Source organism: Idiotropiscis lumnitzeri, chromosome 10 (genome assembly GCF_059441095.1).
Source record: "Idiotropiscis lumnitzeri isolate Australia: NSW breed Sydney's pygmy pipehorse chromosome 10, RoL_Ilum_1.0, whole genome shotgun sequence".
Taxonomy (NCBI): domain Eukaryota; kingdom Metazoa; phylum Chordata; class Actinopteri; order Syngnathiformes; family Syngnathidae; genus Idiotropiscis; species Idiotropiscis lumnitzeri.
The window spans coordinates 10,793,981-10,814,691 of NC_142400.1; the positions used below are offsets into that span (position 1 = coordinate 10,793,981).

General features: G+C 39.6%; 1 protein-coding gene across 4 annotated transcripts in view; it reads right to left on the bottom strand.

Annotated features, from left to right (window-relative positions):
* ptprub (protein tyrosine phosphatase receptor type Ub) overlaps positions 1-20,711 on the bottom strand; it is a 160,030-nt gene that overhangs the window by 56,365 nt on the left and 82,954 nt on the right. For all 4 annotated transcript variants that reach the window (XM_088306271.1, XM_088306270.1, XM_088306269.1 and 1 more), the window contains exons 4-7: positions 10,989-11,070; positions 8,181-8,296; positions 5,440-5,614; positions 3,174-3,467 (exon numbers count right to left, since the gene is read on the bottom strand). In XM_088306271.1, the coding sequence (XP_088162397.1) occupies positions 3,174-3,467; positions 5,440-5,614; positions 8,181-8,296; positions 10,989-11,070 (667 nt within the window). The remainder of the gene's footprint in view (positions 1-3,173; positions 3,468-5,439; positions 5,615-8,180; positions 8,297-10,988; positions 11,071-20,711) is intronic.

Sequence of the window (20,711 nt, forward strand, 5' to 3'; positions counted from 1 at the left end):
GACGACTGCCTTTGGGCAACACAAAGCTCTCCATTTAAAGTGTGCCTGCGACGTACAGATACAGGCAGCGGTCCTGTCTTCGTCTGCTTGTGCGCGTTGACATGAGCGTGGCACACTATGCTATCTTGAAGCATGGCGGTGGACCGATGCGCATCTCACCAGGTGTTTTGTGTCCACATTGATAGATGAGAAGGGAGGACAGACGTTGGCAGGCGTTGCAAAATGTTCATTTTGAAGTAAACCCAACTGGGGACAACCCAATTAATTTTGCAATATAAAAGAAAATGATTCAGAATCTGTGCAATCTTGGCGGCACAGTGAGTTAGCGGTTCGTACATTATTGTGTGCCTCACAGACAAGAGATCCCAGGTTCGAATCTCGATTCAGGACATACATTCAGGATATAAGGTTTGGTCCATATCCAACAGCATGTGTTAGCTTGGCAATCTTCATCACAGAGAACAGCTGCTCACACAAATATGTGCTACCAAAGACACAGGGCTCATCTCAAGACCCTTAATTGCAATTTCATTCCCCAAAACATAAAAAGGAAAGATGGAAATTGTTCACATGCCACGCCAAGTTAAGGACCTAAGACTATGAAGAATAAGAATCTGAGACAGCCCACAACAACGTGGATAAGCCTGTTGTGGTCTGGGGTGTCCACATTTCAAATCTTTTTGGGAAATGATGAATGCTGTATCGTTGTGGGCAATGAGGAAAAGGACCATTTGCAATTCAAGGTACATGACTTTAAATACAAGAAATTATCTCGATAACCAACATGATATAGAAACGTTACTACTCTTTTTGCAATGTGAAAATCTTTTCTTAAGTGATTTTGTAGGCATTACCCGAGACTTGTACACAATAAGACAGATATGGAAGATGAAGTGCACAATACAGAGGATATAATGTACTCTGATTCAAAATATTCCAATTTTGAATCACATATTTTAGATGACATTTCCAGCAGACTTTAAGCCACCCAAACATCTCATTTCAAAAACCTTTTGATCTTCCCCATTTAAATTCCTACATTGATTTCTGTGCTTATTTCACGATTCCAAAATATCATGAATTAGGTTTTGTTGAAATTCAAAGATAATTTATGTCCAACCACTATTTTGATTTACGCATTTCAATTTATGATGACTGAAAATTGCTGCACGTCCTCCCCGGAACATGATATATTTGCGTCAGCTGCAAAATAATACAAATTTGAATAAATCAAAAACTTTACATCTGGTATATCAGTTATGTACAAAATAAACCATTTGACCCCTGTGGAACACCGCAGGCTTTAAGCACTCTGAATTACGCATACCCAACTGAACAAATTGTCACCTATTGCTAATGTAGCTTTTTACCAATGAGGCCAATAGATCTATTTGATCAAAAATCATACGCACCCTTTTTAATAAATTATGTTTTTCAATGAAATTGTGCAGTCTCCCGACATCGAGTTTTTTCTTTAAAAACTGTGATGCAAGGGAGACTGGCCTGGAATTGGTGAAGAAGATGTTAGTCTCTTTATATAAAGAGAACAGTTTGGAAACTTTCATTTTGTCCTAGAATCTTCCTGATTTACACAACAAGTTACATACATGAATCACATAATTAGTTCAATATATTCCAATTACAATGCACTAAAAGGTCTTCAAATGATGCAAGCGTGCAAACGTGTGTACCGGCATTGAATCTTGATGGTCACGACTCCCGCTTGTCCAAAAAAAAAAAAGAAATTTCAATGTCCTTCAGTAGATAGCAAAGGTGCCTGCATTAGACGGGCTAATATAGTCAGCCGGCTCTTATCTTTCAAATAAGCGTCAAATCGATATGACCGTGCTGCCAGGAGGAAGTCTCCTATTCTGCGCTTTCAGCTCCGGAGTTAAGAGAACGCCAGTGATAGCAAATGTAGCCTTTCGGAGGAGATAAGTGTGTCACAGTGAATGAGTCCCAAGTTGTCAATCACTTTCACTCTGATTGAATTTCACCCCATGGTCACAATACAGCACTTTAATTTTAGATATCAGTGGGGAGTTGCTGTTGAGCTGTTGATCTTGAATCACTTAATATCGGAATTAATCATCTTAAATTAAATAACGCAGCTCCCGCAAATTAGTAAAATATATTCGTTAATCTTAAGCGAGGTGTGTTTTGTCAGTAGGAGTTGTGAGAATTGTGGTGCAATGCACAGCACAAAGTTGGCACGTGGTGAAATCTCAACTCTGATTAATTTCTGACCCGTCTGAAGTTGTGCGCTACCATGAGCTCGCAAAGTGGAGTTATGGTTTAGTTTCTCAGGCTAAGCTGTCACAGCCTTAATACGGAGTGCAATAATATCAATAGCGCAACACGTGTTTTACACACAATTAAAGTCTGCCAAATAAAGCAATAGTACAGTGCTTACAACTGAACTCTCTCCTATATAGTTGCAAGAGAAAGTAAGTGGACCTGGTGTCACCTAGACCCCTTCATAGTTGGTCATAAAATAAGCAAAGTTGCATCAGTGGAATTAGATGTGATGTATTACACGCAGCCACGAATTCTCACATGTCCCTAAAACAGCTGATTAACAGGGTGGAGTAAACGGCAGATTGGAAAAGATTACGTCACATGTAAACGGGTGACCAGAGATCTTCATTCAGAAGGATTTCAACCAGAATGACGAAAAAATTTATTTAAAATGGAAACCCGAGTGAATAATAAAACTTTTTTTCTTTTTTTTTAAATAAAAACCCTATCCAGTGGCGTTTTTTTATCCTTCAGGGGAGCTTTTTACTCGTCAAAGGTCGCTTTAAATCATTGACTTAAATGTGTGCATTTAAGTCACTGAGTAATGGTACAGAACATACTGCACGGTTACAGACACAATATACAACATTACGTACAACACGATTCAATTGTTTACTTGACATTGCTGCCAAATCAAAGTGTATGTGGGCTCAAAAGTCAATAAGCATGGTCTGCGGCGGATGGCGGTTTGAGCACACATTATCTCAGCCGTAGCAGCGAACAGGAACAACTCCAATCTTGTATTTGTCGCCAGACGTAAAAGGCAACTGATTTGCTGTAGAAATGTCTGCGTGTGTCATTGTTACACATCGCTGAACTTTCATTTGTGATCACAAAGGCATGACTTTAAATTATAACATGCTATAAGAACTCACCCGCACACTTTGTCCTGCTCACTAGCGGAGGTCCAGGAGGGCCCGTGCCTCCTTCTCCCGGCCGAGTCAACAGCACACTGATGTGGTATTCTGTGTCCGGATCCAGATGCCACAGCTTGTACGTAACCATGTTGACTCCATGCACCTCAGACCACGGAGACTGGCTGGCGCGATACTCAATCTCTTTCCTAATAATGGGCCCATCTCCAAGGATGGAATTGGTGTTGAGCTGGATGATTAAGTAAGTGGAGCCAGCACGTAGCAGCTGAGGTGGCGCGATTGGGGAAGGTGGTACTGTCAGGGAATAGGTAAAAAAAAAAAAAAGGGTTATATTGGAAAAAGCATTTGAAACAATCAGGTACAATTTGGCTAATTGGACTCATCAGTTGAGACCTCACTGCGGAAAAGCCCACTGAGAATTAAATGGGTCCTGAGAGACTGAAGGATGTGAGCAGGTCAGATTGCGTTAAAATAGCAGATTAGTCACACCGATTAACAAGGCCTTCAGAAACATGCATTCATTAAGCAGAACGGAACGGGGGGAAAAACAGGTGTGAACACAATGAAACAACTTTTGCCACAGAAAAATTAACCGCCCTTCCTCCGTTTCACCGTGAAAGAAGAGACTCTCCTTACTGTCATTTGAGATTGCCGACTGGGGATTAATCTCAAACCCAACGGTCAGTTACTTGCACATCTAAGACGCTGAACAATTACATGGGCAACGGTGTAAGGAAAGGAAGGGAGCGCAAAAAGGAATGAGGACAAAGCGCAAGAAAAGATCACAGTGAGATGTGTGGCTGTGACTAATCTGTCATTCCAGCAGAGGCGCCCCTGTCTTTTAACGGCGCTCTCTTAACAGGATTTATACATCGGTAGGGCACCCCACTTCTACGCTGACGCTTTCCTTCAAAGCTGCCTTTTCCTACAGCTCCTCATCTTTAAGGCGTCAATAAATGAATCAAAATGAAAGACCAGATTCCATCCACAGACAGTGGCATTTGACTAACGGGGAAATGATGTGGCTCAAATCTCTCCGATGGCTGCCTCCAGAAAAATAAACCCAATTCTCTGTTAGAAAATCACACACACAACAAATATCAGTTTAGAGTCCTTTTAAAATGCTGAAATTGATTAAATCTAGCAGACACAAAGCATATCAATGATTTGCCCAACCACTTGTTGATAGGACACAATCACGCGGTTACATGATTATCAAATGTCAGCCACGCCCGTTAATCTGAGGCGGATAATGTTGGCCCACAAACTGGAAATTACCTCCAAAACAGTCACGCAAGTGCACAATCAGATCACGACATGAGCAGCATGTTCGAGTGGTTATTTCTTTGAACCTTTATTGGACTTTTTCGTTGTGTTGTTGAGAGGGTATTCTCCAGGTTTCCAGTTTCGTCTCAAATTCCAAAAACATGTGTGTTACCTTAATTGAGGGCGCTAATTTGCATACTAGTGTGAATGCTATCCAAGGACGCCAACCTTCTTGAAACTGGGAGCTACTTCTTGGATACTATATTTACAAAGTGCTAAGAGTTTGACACAAACTTCTGAAATGTAAACACATCACTTATTATTGAATCTTCATGACTGGTAATCATGTTCGACACCATATTGCGAATAATTTGAAATGAAGTAATCCTGTGCGAGCTTGAAAACTTTGCACACATCAAAGGAAAGGAAAACACATTTTCTACTCCCGTCTCCAAGTCTCCTTTGTTTGGTATCAAAAAATGTGGACCTCAAGGTCAGCAAAGGAGACGAAAAGTGAGAATGGCACATTCTTATTTGCACTCCTCATTGTCCCTTTTGCTAAGGCCTGATATGTTTTGCCAGCAAACCACCTCACAGTCATGTCATTACTATGCTGTCAAAGTGGTGTCAGGCTGTGGGGTTGGAGTGAGTAATAGGACCGAGGTCACCATCTGTGGTACATGATATGACAGTGCTGCAGGAGACCAAGTCAAGTGAGCGGCTTTATGACAGGAGGCTGAGGAGGAGATGGCAGCCTCTTTGATTCCAGCTCGGACAAACATGTCTGCAAGATTGAATTCTACGACCCGAGGCTTTCCGCGTGAGTCAAAAGCTGCTCATATTAACCATTAAGGACTTTTAACGTGTCCAGCATTTTCCAGATTGGAAATCTTTAATGAAGTTCTGTGTATCTATTTTTTTTCAAACATGCCAGATTAGAAAAACATGACCAAGGAGGGAAAAAAGTAACATTTTAGACACAAAGAAGTCAAAGCTCTACCTTTGACAATGAGTTCTGCAAAGTTCGAGACCCCCGATCCTCTCGAGGATTGCGTGATGCAGCGGTAAAGGTCTTGATCTGTCCTCTGGACGCTGTCGAGCTGGAACGACACTACAAAACGCCGATGGTTCAGGTGCTTGATCGACGCGCTGGTTAAAACCTCCCCATTGTGTCTCTGGAAGACAAGAAAGGACAAGGTCAGAAAAGACGATATGCATGTTCAACACTCTCTTTAAGGGGAAACATGAAATACCTAATGGTATTGAGTATGGGAAAGGTTTTAAAAGAAATGTATGTACGGGCGATATGATAGCTCTTGAAATGGAATGAAATGGTGAAAATCACAAATTCAACAAAAGCCCAGTTTTCCACTACGGTTTACAGTGAAGGCATCCTCGTGCAGACAGCAGTGTTCTGTTCAGGAAAATCATGCCCAAGTCACTTTGTTGAAAACACGACGTGCTGCTTTCCCACCCCGAAATGATCCAAGAGCCAATTATGAAAACTCATCATCAACACATTTGCAAGACTTACATTTTGACTGACAGTATATAAGACAGCTTCACTGAATGCAGGAGAGGGGGAGTTTATATGTACTTGAAAAGGCGCCCATATAACAACATCTTTTCTTTTTAGTTGACAATATGCAAGTTTTCTTTTTAATTGCCTTTTAGTCAAGATTTCGGAACAGATGCACCTGCAAAAAACATGGAAATGCTGTAATACCGTGATGATGCTGTAATTCCCTTTACGCCGACGTTATATCCCAAAGAGTATTTTTGAAAAAAAAAAAAAAAAAAAACATTCCACATTTTCTGTGAGTTTGGAATGTGAATGCAACTGAATGGGGCATTTTCTTCTGACGCTCCTCAACTTATTAATGCCTGTAACTTTCAAATTCCGCTCTCATGGTTGTCCACAACATAAGACTTTCGAAGCGGATGATGAGGTCCGATGTTAAAATGGAACTTGACTTGTTAAGATGTTTTGACTGAAATAGCTTTTGATTTCAGCAAATTCAACCGCCTATTGTTGCAAATTCAACAAATGACAAGTTTCAGTTCTTTACAACTTACGGTATAAATTGCCTTGAGACACTGATTGGAACAAATGTATTTGAACAAAAGCTGTATTTTCACAATTGAAAAAAAAATATACTGTTATCATTGATAGGTTTGTTTAAAACATTCAAATTCATCTCTAACAATCCATGACTTCAAAATTGACTATTTATATAAAAAAAATCAGAGAACATCATTTGCATAATAATTTGGTGTATACTAGCTAGGCTAACCGCCAACTACTCAGCCCAGCAAATTACTCTGCAACTGTGAAATATACACAGATTGTATCAAACTGCAAATTTAAGGAATAAATGAATGAGGAATAACAAAAGGCTCACAATGTTAAAGAATAGACTTGCATACAGTCAGTTATTACATCAGTAATAAAAAAAAACATTGCCCAATCTAATTGGAATGGCAGTGGCATTCCTCTAATTTAATCCTGACAAAACATCATTGATCCCGATGGAAATTCACTCATTACACAATTAGACATGCACAGCAAATATAATTCTATCAAGATATGAGTCATGAGTGAGGCACCAAAAGTACCAACCAAAATCTTTTACGACTAGATGATTAAGAAAAGAACAATTGGAAAACACATTAAAACCAGACGTTCTCTTAGAGAGAAAAAGTCAACTGAACGCTTCGCACTGATCCTTTTGTCGTGCTAGCTTTAGCACGCGAGCGTGTTGTGAGCCACATAAACATTGGGGTTTTGCTTGGCCACTTCCCCTGCTGTTATACTTAAACCACAGACCACACAAACCTCAAGACGACAAACACAAAGCCAGTCATTGAGGTTCCAAAGAGAAAAATCTTGTGACCACAAGAAAACAAAATATGGCTGCCTCAGGCCCGTTGAACACAGAGCGAACGCCACAGCAATCGAGCAGCGCTCATCGACCGACTCTCTGCAACCAACAAAATGCGACCTTGCATTGGGTTTTCCGGCTCCACATACAATCTTATTTTTATTGATTATTTTTAATACAAATAATATCACCAATATGGGGGAACACACAAGGGAAAAAGGAAGGTAAAGTAGACACTAAGTAATTAGCGAGTTCAGAACATATGATTGTACAGCCGGCAAGCTATTATGTACTCAAATAAAAAGCCTCCTTGTTTTGTGACGTGACCGATTCTTCAATAATGGCACTTAAGGTACAATAATTATACTTCTCTGGTTTCTTCATATTGCAGTCCGGTTGTGTAAGCTAAGTCGTACATAACGCTGGTGCAAAGTAAGAATAAAAATGATACATGGTGAGAAAAAAATCAAAACCTACTGTGCAATGATGATGGCACTACAGTTGGTGTCAGGATAGAATGAGAGCAAAGACTATTATTGTGGGAAATAATCACATTATAAAAAACTTAGACAACATAAGGTACACTTTCACAATCTAATGAGATGCTATTACGAGAGCTGTATAAACAACATCTGCGTTTATAGTGCTGATGATCATCTTTGACACTGTCAGAGAGGTGTCAATTGAGCAGTAGGTTTCTTATTGTTGCTGAAGTTATATTGCAACGTTTTATGCTAAGACCACTCTTGGTTTCACTTTCATATTGTGCATGTGGGGAAGAACAACGTAAAGGCTTAAAATGTGGAATCCAAGTCCAACAGGTAGAGTAAATCCATCCCTGGATAAATGAATCACTCACCTCCAGTAGGAATTTCTCAGCCTCAGAAGCCTTTCCAGCAGCCACACACTGGAAAGTTGCATTTTGTGCAGCGTTCACCTCCTCGTCTCCAAGCCTGGAGAAATGCGGTGCCTTATCTAAGAAGACGTATGGGAGAGAGAGAGAGAGAAGGGAGGAAGAGTTACCTTTGGGCCACTCACGACGCCAGCCCGCCACAGAGGACACATTCTTATCAGGGCTCAAACACAGTCGTTTTCAGTTTGTGAGAACAAATTGGTCTGTTGCGTGTGGCTTTTCCTTTGCCTCAGCACTGAACTGTTCGCATGGACAGCGAACATCTCATTTTAATTCAGGAGGATTTTGTTTCTGTCGGTGAAGACGATACATAAACATTTTTTCTTTGTGAAAACTACTAAACCTTTGATGGACATTTCTGTGGCGGTATTTTAAAAGGAAACAAAAAGGAGGTTTCATGTACATTTTGAAAAAAGAAATAAATGTTTTCTCGCTATTAAAGCGTCCCAAAATGTACACTCCAGTGTGTATGAGTGGTGGCTTCTGAGTGAGCATAACGCACTTTATATCAACGGTAATCTATTCGGAGCAGAGTGTGGGACTGAATGTGTGAAAGGGAAGCCACAGAGTAAGCGTCAATCCTCCACATTTTGACGAAATAATGTCCTGGCGTGCTGAAGTGAGCTGCCAATGAATCCGAGTGGGAGTAACCCTCTCACCCAATTCCGTGATTAACAATAGAGCAAGGAGGAGAGAGCCCTGCTGAACCAAATCACCGTGTAAATGCCGGCCGCAGGGCCTACCATGTCTGAGAAATCGGGTAGGACGTGTCGACTTGTCACTCCTGATGACTGACAGCAAAAGATGGCAGAGCAACAGTGAAGCCGAAGCATCAGGGAGAGGTTAATATTTGTTTTGCACTCACCAACTGTGCGCTCTCTATAGCACATCAAGAATATGAAGACTTGCTGATCTTGTTTATGTACATGATGTAGTAAAAGAAAGCACATTATTCTGGAGCAGGTAAACATAAATAAGTATGAATATATGCTGACAATCGTGTCTCTTTAGACTAGTGCTTCTCAATTCTTTTCTGTTATGCCCTCCCCTAACAAGAAGAAAACAATTCGCGCCCCCACAATACCACCGCCACTCGCTCTCCGCCGCAACTATAAATAATATTTTCATTGCAAAACAAGCCTACACCGTAGAGTTAATACTCGCTGCGCACAATGGGCAATGAGAGCGCCACTGCCAACTAGTGGAGTAGATGTGTAATTACACTTTACTGTAGTACAGCAGAAAAAAGCATGTTCCCCAGGGTCACACGTGCCCCCACTCAGCATTGCACCCCCCCCCTCCCAGAGGAGCCCGCCCCACTATTTTAAATAAATAAAATTAAAAATTAAAAATATAAAATAAAATTAAAAACAAAAAAGCTGTAAAATCATGAGTCTCGGTGAGAAATGTTTGTTAATTTAAAGGTAAAATTGGGTGGTAACCAAATCGGCTTTTGATTTTAGGCCAAGAAAAACAAGAATTGGTGAAAGTGAATTTATGAATTATTAACCAATGTGTTCTTACTAGTTACTGTACTTGTATGTTAAGCGCAAAACAATTTCATACTGGACTTGGTTCCCATCCTGTTTATGTGTGATGTGATTTCAGGAATTTTGCCAGAAATTAGTCATATCTGAATTCATAGTGCTTTGCATTGATTGCAGCAAAGCCCTTTAATCCATTTAATATTAAATTCTTTACTAGTTGTCGATTAATCTGTTTATTGTTGCACCTCTACAATTAATAATCTGTGGCGATTGATCCAAAGTCAGCAAAACAAAAATCAATTTGAAAAAGCTGTGTATAAAGTCTCTGAATCATAACATTTAGGAAAGAATTGACTAAAGTGAACATGATGAGCAATGTTTTTTTTTTTCTTTCACAAAGTGACTTTTCTCTTGGATTTCATCTTACTTCTTCCCTCACTCACACTGTGTGCTGCCAACTCCTGCTTACTGGATGTTCGCCACGTTGTGAGGCATGCACAGGTCTTGATGAGATTCTTAACTGTTTAATTGCCACAGTGGGAGCCTTCAAAAGACCATCTGTGGTCACAGAGAGGAACGAGGTGTGGGGACTGCAGTAGTAACATGCAGCGAGAGTGTAAACCAGCCAAGCTGTTGTTTTTTTGTCGATTAAAATAAAAGTAGAAACCGGTGCAGGTTTATTATGACTGTGAACAATAAGGAGTGATAACACTGAATTTTCGAACACAAATCTTCCAGAGGAGTTTACCCCAAAGCGAGCACAGCTGATGAATGTGCATGAACTGACAACTACTCTCACATTCAGCGTTACAGAGAGACACAATAACCCTGAGAGACTCGGTCAAGGGCTCAGGGGTCCGGATGAATGTTGCACATAAAGTCCCCACAGGCTGACAACGCATTGAACTGGTGCCTTTGCTTCCTCACCCCGGGCACAAAAATTGTAAGGAGACACATTTTTATAATATCCTTCAAAGGCTTTGAAAAGAGACGTATGACCTAAAGCTCTCAACACTGACAGCCAAACAAGAGATCATGAAAGTGAGCGTCTTTCAGCGCCACACTAGGCCTTCAAAATGTTTTATTAGCAGTATCCCTCGGGAGAACCAGGATGATCAACCATGACTTTTCTTCATCGTATTTATTTTTCATCCTGCTTTGAAGTACAGTCTCACCTCCAAAACCGTTAAATCTTTTCTTTTTTCTTTTTTTTTTTTTTCCCCCCTTCAGCAACCTTCTGTGTTTGCAACTTTGAGGTGTCACTTACAGCAGGGATAGTTGAGCACCATGATGTCATCTATAGCAATGTACCCTTGTCGCTCTGTGGAAACGGTAGCTTCGATCAGTACCTGCGAAAAAGTCAAACAAGAGGACACGATGAGCAGGTTTTAATAACACCCAAGACATCTTTTACATGCAGTGACGATTGGCAACTCTCATTCTACATTGCTCCCTTTCCCTTTTGGTGGCAGACGCTTTCATTACAAACAACCCCATTAAAACATTGTTGTACATCTGTTGACCCCAAACAAGCCGGCAGAAAAGAAGAGAAGAAAACAAGTCAGAAAGCAGAGATGGATAAGTTTTGCCCGAGTCCGCAGGGCCAAGGGAAATAATAGCTTTATCAGCAAGCACACAATGTGGCGCATGAGTCATTTTACATCGTGAGCAAAGGCTGCTGTGAAACCATAACAGCACATTGTGCAGCTGCACAGCGCCACAAGACGCAAGGGAGGACAAATGTCTGCACCATGCTATGGAACAATAAGCTATGTGAAAGCCAATCAATATCAAATCACAATCCTCAATAATAGAGCGAGTTATGAGACACAAGGGTGATCTTTGTTTTTCAAGAGCCAAGGACAGCGTTCCGTCCACGCGTTTGATCGAAAGGCTAGTTTTGACTTACTGTTTCTCATAATCCTCTCACCGAATGATTGGATTGTGGTTAGTATCACTGACTTGTGACATTTACTGTGGCCTCAGACATGCAACGATATTCTCCACATGTGTGCGGCGCCTGCTAAAATATATCAGAAAGTGGAGTCCAATCTGCTCAAGGATATACAGTCACAAAAGCATCAAATAAAACCAATCAAGTTTATTGCCATGGGTACATGCGCTTTCATTGTGGCCATAATGAGACCAAACGCATTTGATTGAGCTTTTAAATTCACCCTCCACCTTGAAGAGAACAGTTTTCACTTCAATACAAAAAAAAATAAAAAAACCTAAAAAGTGAAAGTTGGAGAATTTCAGAAAAACTGTGAGTATGTTGCTATTCAACTCCTCTTAGTTTATGATCCAAAAAATATTTGGTCTTAGTTTTTGTCAAAAGGAATTTTCACTCAAAAATGCAACATATTCTCTGGAGTGATAGATGTTTGTTTTTTTTTCCATTCATGATACATTTTTGACTGCTGCAACACACATCACAGCAGTGAATGAAAGTCATCATTCTCCAACACCCTGCCAGTGGGCTCACATCAATATTTGCCTGAAAACCTAATTTGGATAAATGGTGCACAAGAAAAGATTTTTAAAAAGGTATGATGTCTAATTGAAGCTCGTATGACTCACTGCTAAGTCAAAGCATCGAATATGAGAATGATTGCTCGGACACCCTCAGTATTCTTCGTCCTTAGAAGGATCATTTTTAAACAGTGCGCATTTGTTTCGCTGAGCAACTTCCAAATTGTTATTCTTTGCCAGTGGAAAGGTTCACATGCCTGTGCTTTATTCCTAAGGACTTATTTGACTCTTCTAAGAGAAATACAGGGATCATCGACTATCTATCCATCCATTATCTGAGCCGCTTATCCTCACAAGGGTCAAGGGCGTGCTGGAGTCTAAAAAAAGCAAACATTATGACTGACTGAACAGAATAACATTTTGGGAAAAAAATTTATATTGGCCCGGAATATTGACTTCTCGGAGAATTTATGTATATACATAAAAGAAAAGACGTTTTCTAGCCCCAAAACAAAATTATTCTTCTTACTTTCCTGACTAGAGACCTCCTTGGACACAGGGTCGTTCACCCAACATTCGACCTGCCATAGATATATTACTCACTAAATATTATAGACGAAAAGGTCATGCACCAAAGTCAAGCTGCGCAGGGAGAAAATGCCAGAGGGTAGAAGACAGTGCAGCGACTATAGTCCACAAAAAAAAAATCTGTATGTATTTGCTGAGGGGGGGGGCTTTTTGTAGCCACAGGCTCAGCACGCACTGGGAAAATTTTCAGACAGCGCTGATGTGGTTTCAATCAGTTACAAATCTTTAGCATCAACCTTTTGACTGTCAGAACCACAAGTAGAGGTTACCGTTATGGGAGGCGTTATGTAAAAAGCAACATATATCACAGACCAACAATCTTTGTCGCTGTTTCATCAATTTTACAACATTTCCGCAAAAAGCAGCCTCAGTTCTGATTGATGTCATGTCTCAATTTGTTGCCAGGTCCACTTGAACAAATAAATCCTCTCTTCTAATTGATACCATTTTCCTTTCAGAAAACAAAAACACACACAAAAAAAAACTGAGTCGTCCAGTTTGGAGCTGTAATTAGCTTTCTTATCATCGCTTGCAAACAGCAGTACAATTTGGCATGCTGCAACTCCCTCAACTCAATTTAATTAATAGAACACTTTAAAAACGACTGCTGTAACAAAGTGCTGTACACAGATAAAAATCAAACATAAGCAATAAAAACGAGTTAAAAACAATAAAGCAGCAAAGCAAGTGCAGACTCCAGCTGAGTTGAAAGTTAACACAAAGAAAAAAAAAAGGGTTTTGAGACAAGCTAAAAAAAAAAATGCACAGTGACGATACTTCTCAAATGCGTCTCTAATAAATGTCTAGTAGGTTCTGCAGTTCAGAAAATAAACATCCCTGACTATTATTACCGAGGGCATTTTTCTTCCTAAAAAGAAGAGGTAGTTGTCTTTCTTTCTGAGTGCCCACTTCAACTACCTAATTCAACTGAATTTGAAATTATTAAGCACGTCATAATGGGGATTTATCAAGCAAAACGACCAAGGACAGGATTTTTTTGGGGGGGTCAATATTACTGAAAATACAGTTTGAAAAACAAAATGCTGTCCAAACCCCAAAATGTTTTTGCTAATGAAGTCACGTGTTCACCTTAGAATCCTTGTCCGATATCACCTTGACAGCACTCACATCAATTGAACTTGTTCGTCCCTGGACAGTTTCTACTTGTATCTTATTTAAGGATGCATGAAGTGACATCCTTGAGTTGCTGCGCGGAGTTTTACTGTCATCCAATGTCATCTATTTTCCTTTGAAAGATGCTTCTCAGGTTCTCAATTAGGTTGGGGTCAGGGGATATTGTGGCCAAGCCATGAATTTCTCTCCCTGTATACCCATGTCAGCGAAAGCTAATGCGGGTAATGCATTGTCTTTCGTGATAATTACCTTACTGCGGAAGGCATGCTTTTTCCATGCCAGGAAATGCTTTGTTAGACGCCACATACTTTTCAGAGGTCATTTTGACATTGCTAAATAGTGCAACTTTCTCTTTCTACTCTGAGGTTCAGATGAAATCATCACTCATTCACTTCCTTGCTGACACTGCATCCTTGTCTTTTAAGGATCCTGCAACAAAATATTTTAGGGGACTTCAGAGGCACCATCAGCTTCAAATACCTGCTTGGAATTCATTCAGCGACTTTTTTTAACAACTGCTGTCCAGATATGACGCATTGTCCTGACAGAAATCGTCCTTTATACGCCTTTATCTGAACAAACATGTTGACGCTATGAAATTTAAGTACGATCAACAAGTGGTAAAAAGAAATGTGCTGTGTAAAGTATAGAAAGTGAGAAATATTTAATAGTGGAGGGAGTCTGTCTAGTTGGAAGACTTGGAGGGGTGGATGACGTCTTAAATATTTGATAGAAATGTTCTCCTGGTAGTTGAAAGGCCGACAAAGAGGGAAAGTGGTGCATGCTATCCCATATACATTTTCTGGGCAAACTTTTCAAGGTGATCTTTATGTTTTCTCAGAATAATCCACAAAAATCAATAATGCATAGTGGAAAGGGGGAGAAGTTTGTAATGCTCCAGACTACAAATACGAGAGACGGGGAGAATATTCTAGAGTATAATATTCAATTGTGTGGAATTGATTGACGGTTAATCAGGGATTTAAGCAATCACGGTGAGATTGAGTTAATTTTGAGTTTTGAGATACAAACCATCACGTGTCCGATTTTCTTCTCTGCCGTTGTGATAAAAAAAAAAAAAAATTGAATTACGAGCACTAGCTAACTTAAGCGGTTTACTTTAAAACTAAAGCCACAAGCTAAATACGTGTTATGCCACCTGAAAAAAGAAATGGAAAAACAAACTGAAAACTTTGAAAAGCCAATGATAAGAGGTGCAATTTTCCACCTCAGCTCCACAAGAGTACTTTAGTTGTTTAATGAGAGGGAATAGCTCTTGTTGTTATTATTTTATTTTATATGTTTTATTTTTTTAATAATCGTTCAACGGGAAATTCAACTCACACTCTGCTATAGATTTGTGTTGAACACCATGCAGAGCACCAGATCTCACACGCACTGAGTTGTCAGAGAAAGCCGAGTCCTGGACCTTTTGAGCTAGGGCAGTCGGGACGGTGCCTTGCCCAAGGTCCCCTCAAAAGTAGTCAGGACAAGCATCAAGCATCATTTTATATATTTTGCCAGACTTAAAAAATAACCCTCCAAGCCAAAGTCCTTAAAGATGAGCTATTGCTGTCCATAGCTACATAACAGGGTCCAAATATCAGGCACAACTTTCAATAAAAGCTGCAAAGTTCAACCACAATATTTAGCATTGTTATATTTTTAATGTCAGACTAATTTGCGCATGTGATACAAATTGTAAAAGACGCAACACTTCAGAAGTGCGATGGTGACAAACCTCCTGATAGAACTGTGATGACAACAACATCTGGCCTTTAGCAAAGTTTTGACTGCTGGAGAAAGGACGATTTTCAAGATACAATCACTCTCAAAACATTGGAGACAAAGGTCAGATACGAGCGCAAGAAATATAAATAATATTTAGCGGGATGCTCTTCAAACCGTTTGAGCTGCTTTCTTTAAAAATGGTAGTGTTTGTCCTGTCTCAAGAGACTTACTCGCCTCCTCATATTAATCATCCACCACTCAATTGGCAGCCATGGAACAATTCTGACTCACTAGACACCATAAGTGGGCTCGCATAGGAGAAATAATAATAATTCATACCACAAATCCAAACATTATTTAGAGGAAACTCAAAGAGCATCAGCACTAGGAATGCTGTACACCAATGCCACTTATTTTTTAAGAGTACATCTATAATCACATACCGATACGGAGTACCAATACTAATACCATAATAGATCCCACCTAACAAAACCAAACGAACCAAAAAAAAAAAATTAAATCATTCCAACTTATAGTATGTGTGAACTTTAGCTCACGTATTTCACATCAATTTGTCTCTTAATGGAATGTGCTTTCATTTCATTGTTCAGACATTGTGATTTATAAGAAAGTTTGAGGAGCACTCAAAGATATACAGTAAATTAGAAGAGACAATGAAATGTCCGTTTAAAGACTCAACCAGACTTCGGTGCAACCGTACGACATACTTGAGGTATTTTTGTCGTAGCGACAGAAAATGAAGTGAAAATGTTGCAGGAAAAAAAAATTTAATTAGGCGAGCTTTGTGAGTGACAGCGTAAGATGGCTGCCGGTGGCTTCACTTCACTGAAAAATCCGTTAAAGTTAATAAATACGTCCAAAAGCCACCAAAAACACAGCTGACATGGCTCCTACAATGAATGTATCGGCCGGAGATGTGGTATTGGTGCGTATAGTGTTGGAGAATTGTTTCAAACATTGAGGCATTAATGCATTCCGTAGCTGCTGTGATATCTTGAGAAGACAATAACTTTTTTGCGAAAGAGAGAGATCACAGCTCAGCCGATATTCAACAAGACACTCGACACTGTTAAACTCGCTCGGTGTCAAATTTTCAACAAAAGAGCAACAGCTATTAAAATCTTTAATAAGGGCATTGAAATGATGCGGTGATTCACACTGCTAAGATAAATTAAGTGGTGTACGGACGATTATTATTGTTAAAATGAGAAGCACGGTAATTTCCCTGACACCTTATTAAGCCAGTTTATGAAGCTCAGGAAGTCTGACTGGAGGATTTAGTTGCAGTTTTGCAAACACCTCGAAAAAACTCCTCGAAATGATGCATACAGTAATTATAAAACAATGCAAGTAATCGATGGTCATTTTTACTATGTGGAAAATATGTTCTTCGTCTGCCATCTGAAGTTAATACAGTATCAACATATATTGGGTGCGCTACTACTGTGCATTAAAAAATAAACTATTATATTACAAATAAATAATTAATAGATTGCGATTTTCCCCACAAACACTTCTAATCAAAATCACACAGGTTCACTGGAAGCCAATGTGCATATATAATCAGTCTGGAAATGTTAGCCTCGCAAAATGCAAGCACCTCTAAGCATATGACAAATTGATAATACTTTAGAAATGAAATATTGAGCTGATCCGATGACTGACTCAGGATTTGTCCATTCTCTAATGTCAGGCGGGAACGGCTCCAGCTCCTTGTGCCTCTAAGCTGTTAAAATAATAGAAGGATGAATATTGATCGGTTCCTTTTTTCATACTGCCACAGCTGCTAACGCAAACACAAACATCAATAGCGTCTGATTGGCCTGATATATTGCTTATCTAATTTGCAAACAGTAGCGTGGGTTCTATCATTTATTCTTCATGAAACTAATCGGCATGTATTCGGAAATGTTGGACATAGCCTTTATTAACACATCTCAGGACCAGATGCGGGTAGGAACGCGCTACATATACTTCAAGTATCTTTTGCGATAAGTTGTTTTTGCAAGAGTAGATTGGATGCAACTTGCAGTACTTTTACTTGAGTATTCATATTAAGAAAAGAGGGTACTTTTACTCCTTTGTTTGAGCTTCGTTATTTTTACCCATTTATTAATTTAAACATGATCAATTGTTTTGTTTTTGTTTTGATCTGTGTGAGTTGCTGTTCACCAATCAAACGTAATCACGACGTTTGACCTCATTTCACCAATCAAACAGAGCAGGTGCGTCAAAGTGAGATATGGCCGAAGAATAATAATAATAATAATAATAATGCCTTTATTAGTCCCACAATGGGGAAATTCGAGATTCGAACCCAGGCCTCCTGGGGAGACTGGGTCCTGAACGCGGCGCCTTAGACCACTCGGCCATCCTGGCAGCCACGAGATTCGAACCCAGGCCTCCTGGGGAGACTGGGTCCGGAACGCGGCGCCTTAGACCACTCGGCCATCCTGGCAGCAGAAGAAATGGAGTCATGCGGCACAGTCTCGTGAAATACACGCAAAACAGCCTTCACATTAAGCCCTTGTTCACATTTAAGTGTACAAAAAATTACACTTTCGTAATGAGCCGCGGCCTGTGTCTGCCCAATGTAGAAGTTTCCCAAAAAAAAAAAAAAAAAACATGGGAAAGCACGTTGCGGTAAACTGTCCATATTTTATTGTTTGTCGCTGCGCTTATGCTAACATTTTCACGGTCGTATGTGAAACCTGTCAATGCATCAATGTGCATCTTTTGACAATTGTTCCCTCATTTCTCACGGGTGTTACGTTCAGAGTAAGACAGGAAGTTATCAGGGCAACTTACTTTTGCTTAGCACAATAACAAGGTTTTAAATGGCACATAAATCCACCAAGCTTGCACCTTTGGCTGCAATACGACGCGTTATTCTAAATAAGGTAAGCTGTTTTAAGACAAACATTAAACTTATTTGGCGATGTTTCATCGTCCTCGTTTACTGTCGGAGCCAGTGCACGCTCCGCTCACAAGTTCTGAACTCATTAGTTTTTTGAGGCGCTGAAGAACTGAACAGCACATTTGAATAACGTTCTGAGTTTCCAATCCGAGCGTTGTTCAAATGTGCCGGTGCGCGCTCTAGGAGCTCCAAATGGGGACACGGTACGCCAGCGCATCAGGCAGCCCAGAGGTTCAAGCATGAGCTGCTGATTGGTTTAGAACATAGGCTAAATTTGGAAATCACTTTCGGGGCTCCGTATTTTTCTGATGGTAAAAAAATAAATAAATAAAAAAAAAAAATAGCATCAAAAGTCACTCACCAGTTACTACTCAGTACTTGAGGAGTCTTTTCACTGAAGTAATTATTTGGAGGACTACTTTTGACTTTTACTTGAGTCCTCTTTTTCTGAATAAGTTAATCACAGGACTCTGACTTGAGTACAATGTTTGGCGACCCTACCCACCTCTATTCATGACACCGTGCGTCTCCGGATGAGACACTGTCTCCTTTTGAATTAAACATTTTTCACATGACAAGGACTTCAAATTTAAAAATTACTTAGAATTTCTGAATAGACACGTTCAGAAAATCACAGCGTTGTTCAGAGTGTTTGTCCCTGTCCATCAGAGACACCTTTTACCTCATTGTCAGGCTACGAGATGGGAAAGAGTCACTCTAAATCTTGCCCCTGTTTGTACAAGGATCTACTATTTACAAAGTGAAGGTCAGTTCTTGCAGGGTTGGACACAATTCAATTAAGTTACAGCTGCTGACAGTTCATGATAAAATGCACACTACTCAACTTAATTGCTTTTTGACACTTCCACTGAGTTTGCAGAAATTTTTAATTGAATCAAAAGATGGATATACTTTAAAAGCACCTGACAAACCTTCTGCAAACCAACAGGAAAATCTGTTACAAAGTTTCAATGACAATCAATAAATCAGGAGTGTAAATAGGCTATAACGTATGATTAGCGTTATTGTAACTGTTATTTGGCCTGACGGTAAAATCACAGTTGGGTAGAAAGGAGTATAAATAAAGTGTCGTATTAACCGATGGTGCGATGCCTCTTACGCCTTTTTAATAGGACAGTGATGAGATTTCTGTTTTATAAGTGACTTTTTTCTTCAGTACAAACGCATCCAAGCAGACGTTATTTTGTCTTTGATAGTCACACCTACTGGATGGAAAGGCGTCCAAGTTGCTCAATTCATGTCTGATTAGCCCATAAAAGAAGCGAGCAAGTGTGGTCACAAGAGAATTGACAGCAAGCAAATGGGGCATTTATTTTCATAACATCTCTGTCATAACCACTGACATGATAGAAGGGAAATGTAACACCTTAGGGACAAAAATGAAATGTCACATTAAAGGCAACATAAGAGGTGGCAAAAGTACTTTAACTCTGTTAGGTATGTGTGTAAAAAAAAAAAATCTGATAAGACATGCAGCAATTTGACACCTTTTCTAATGGTTCTTTAAAAAGTACACACTCTGAAATGTACTCAAAAGTAAAAAAAAATAAAACGCTGATTACTTTTTACCGTCAATTAGAAACAATACATGTTACGCATTGGAACAATTAAAACAAGGTTTTTCAACGCCAAGAGCTAGCTAGCAACCGAAAATTGTGTTTTCTTGACGGCTGGTGTCTTCACCTTACCAATTTTTTTTTCTTTTCTGATTAGATAATTTTTGCACACCAGAAGCTGGTGGTTTTGAGGTTGGCAAAATATACAACGCACACTTTTTTTTTTTTTTAATTATGCCATAATTAGGGAATAACTTTAGCTTCTTCGAAATCTTTTGCAGTCGCTGTTAAAATTCTTCCGGTTCACGGTTCCTCATCGCGCCTTATACTGTAAGAACCCAAGTCCTTAATCAATCAAGATCTCAAACCTCCGTTGAGATATTGAGCCATGACTGCAACAATTTACCACTCTCTATTTACATCTTGTTCCAGAGGTTGAAAAATGTAACAAGTTTAATTTGAAAAAGTCAGGAGACGGGAGCAACAGTAAAAGTAACGCACCAATACCTTAAAAATCTAAAAACATTACACTACTGTATTATTTGTACTA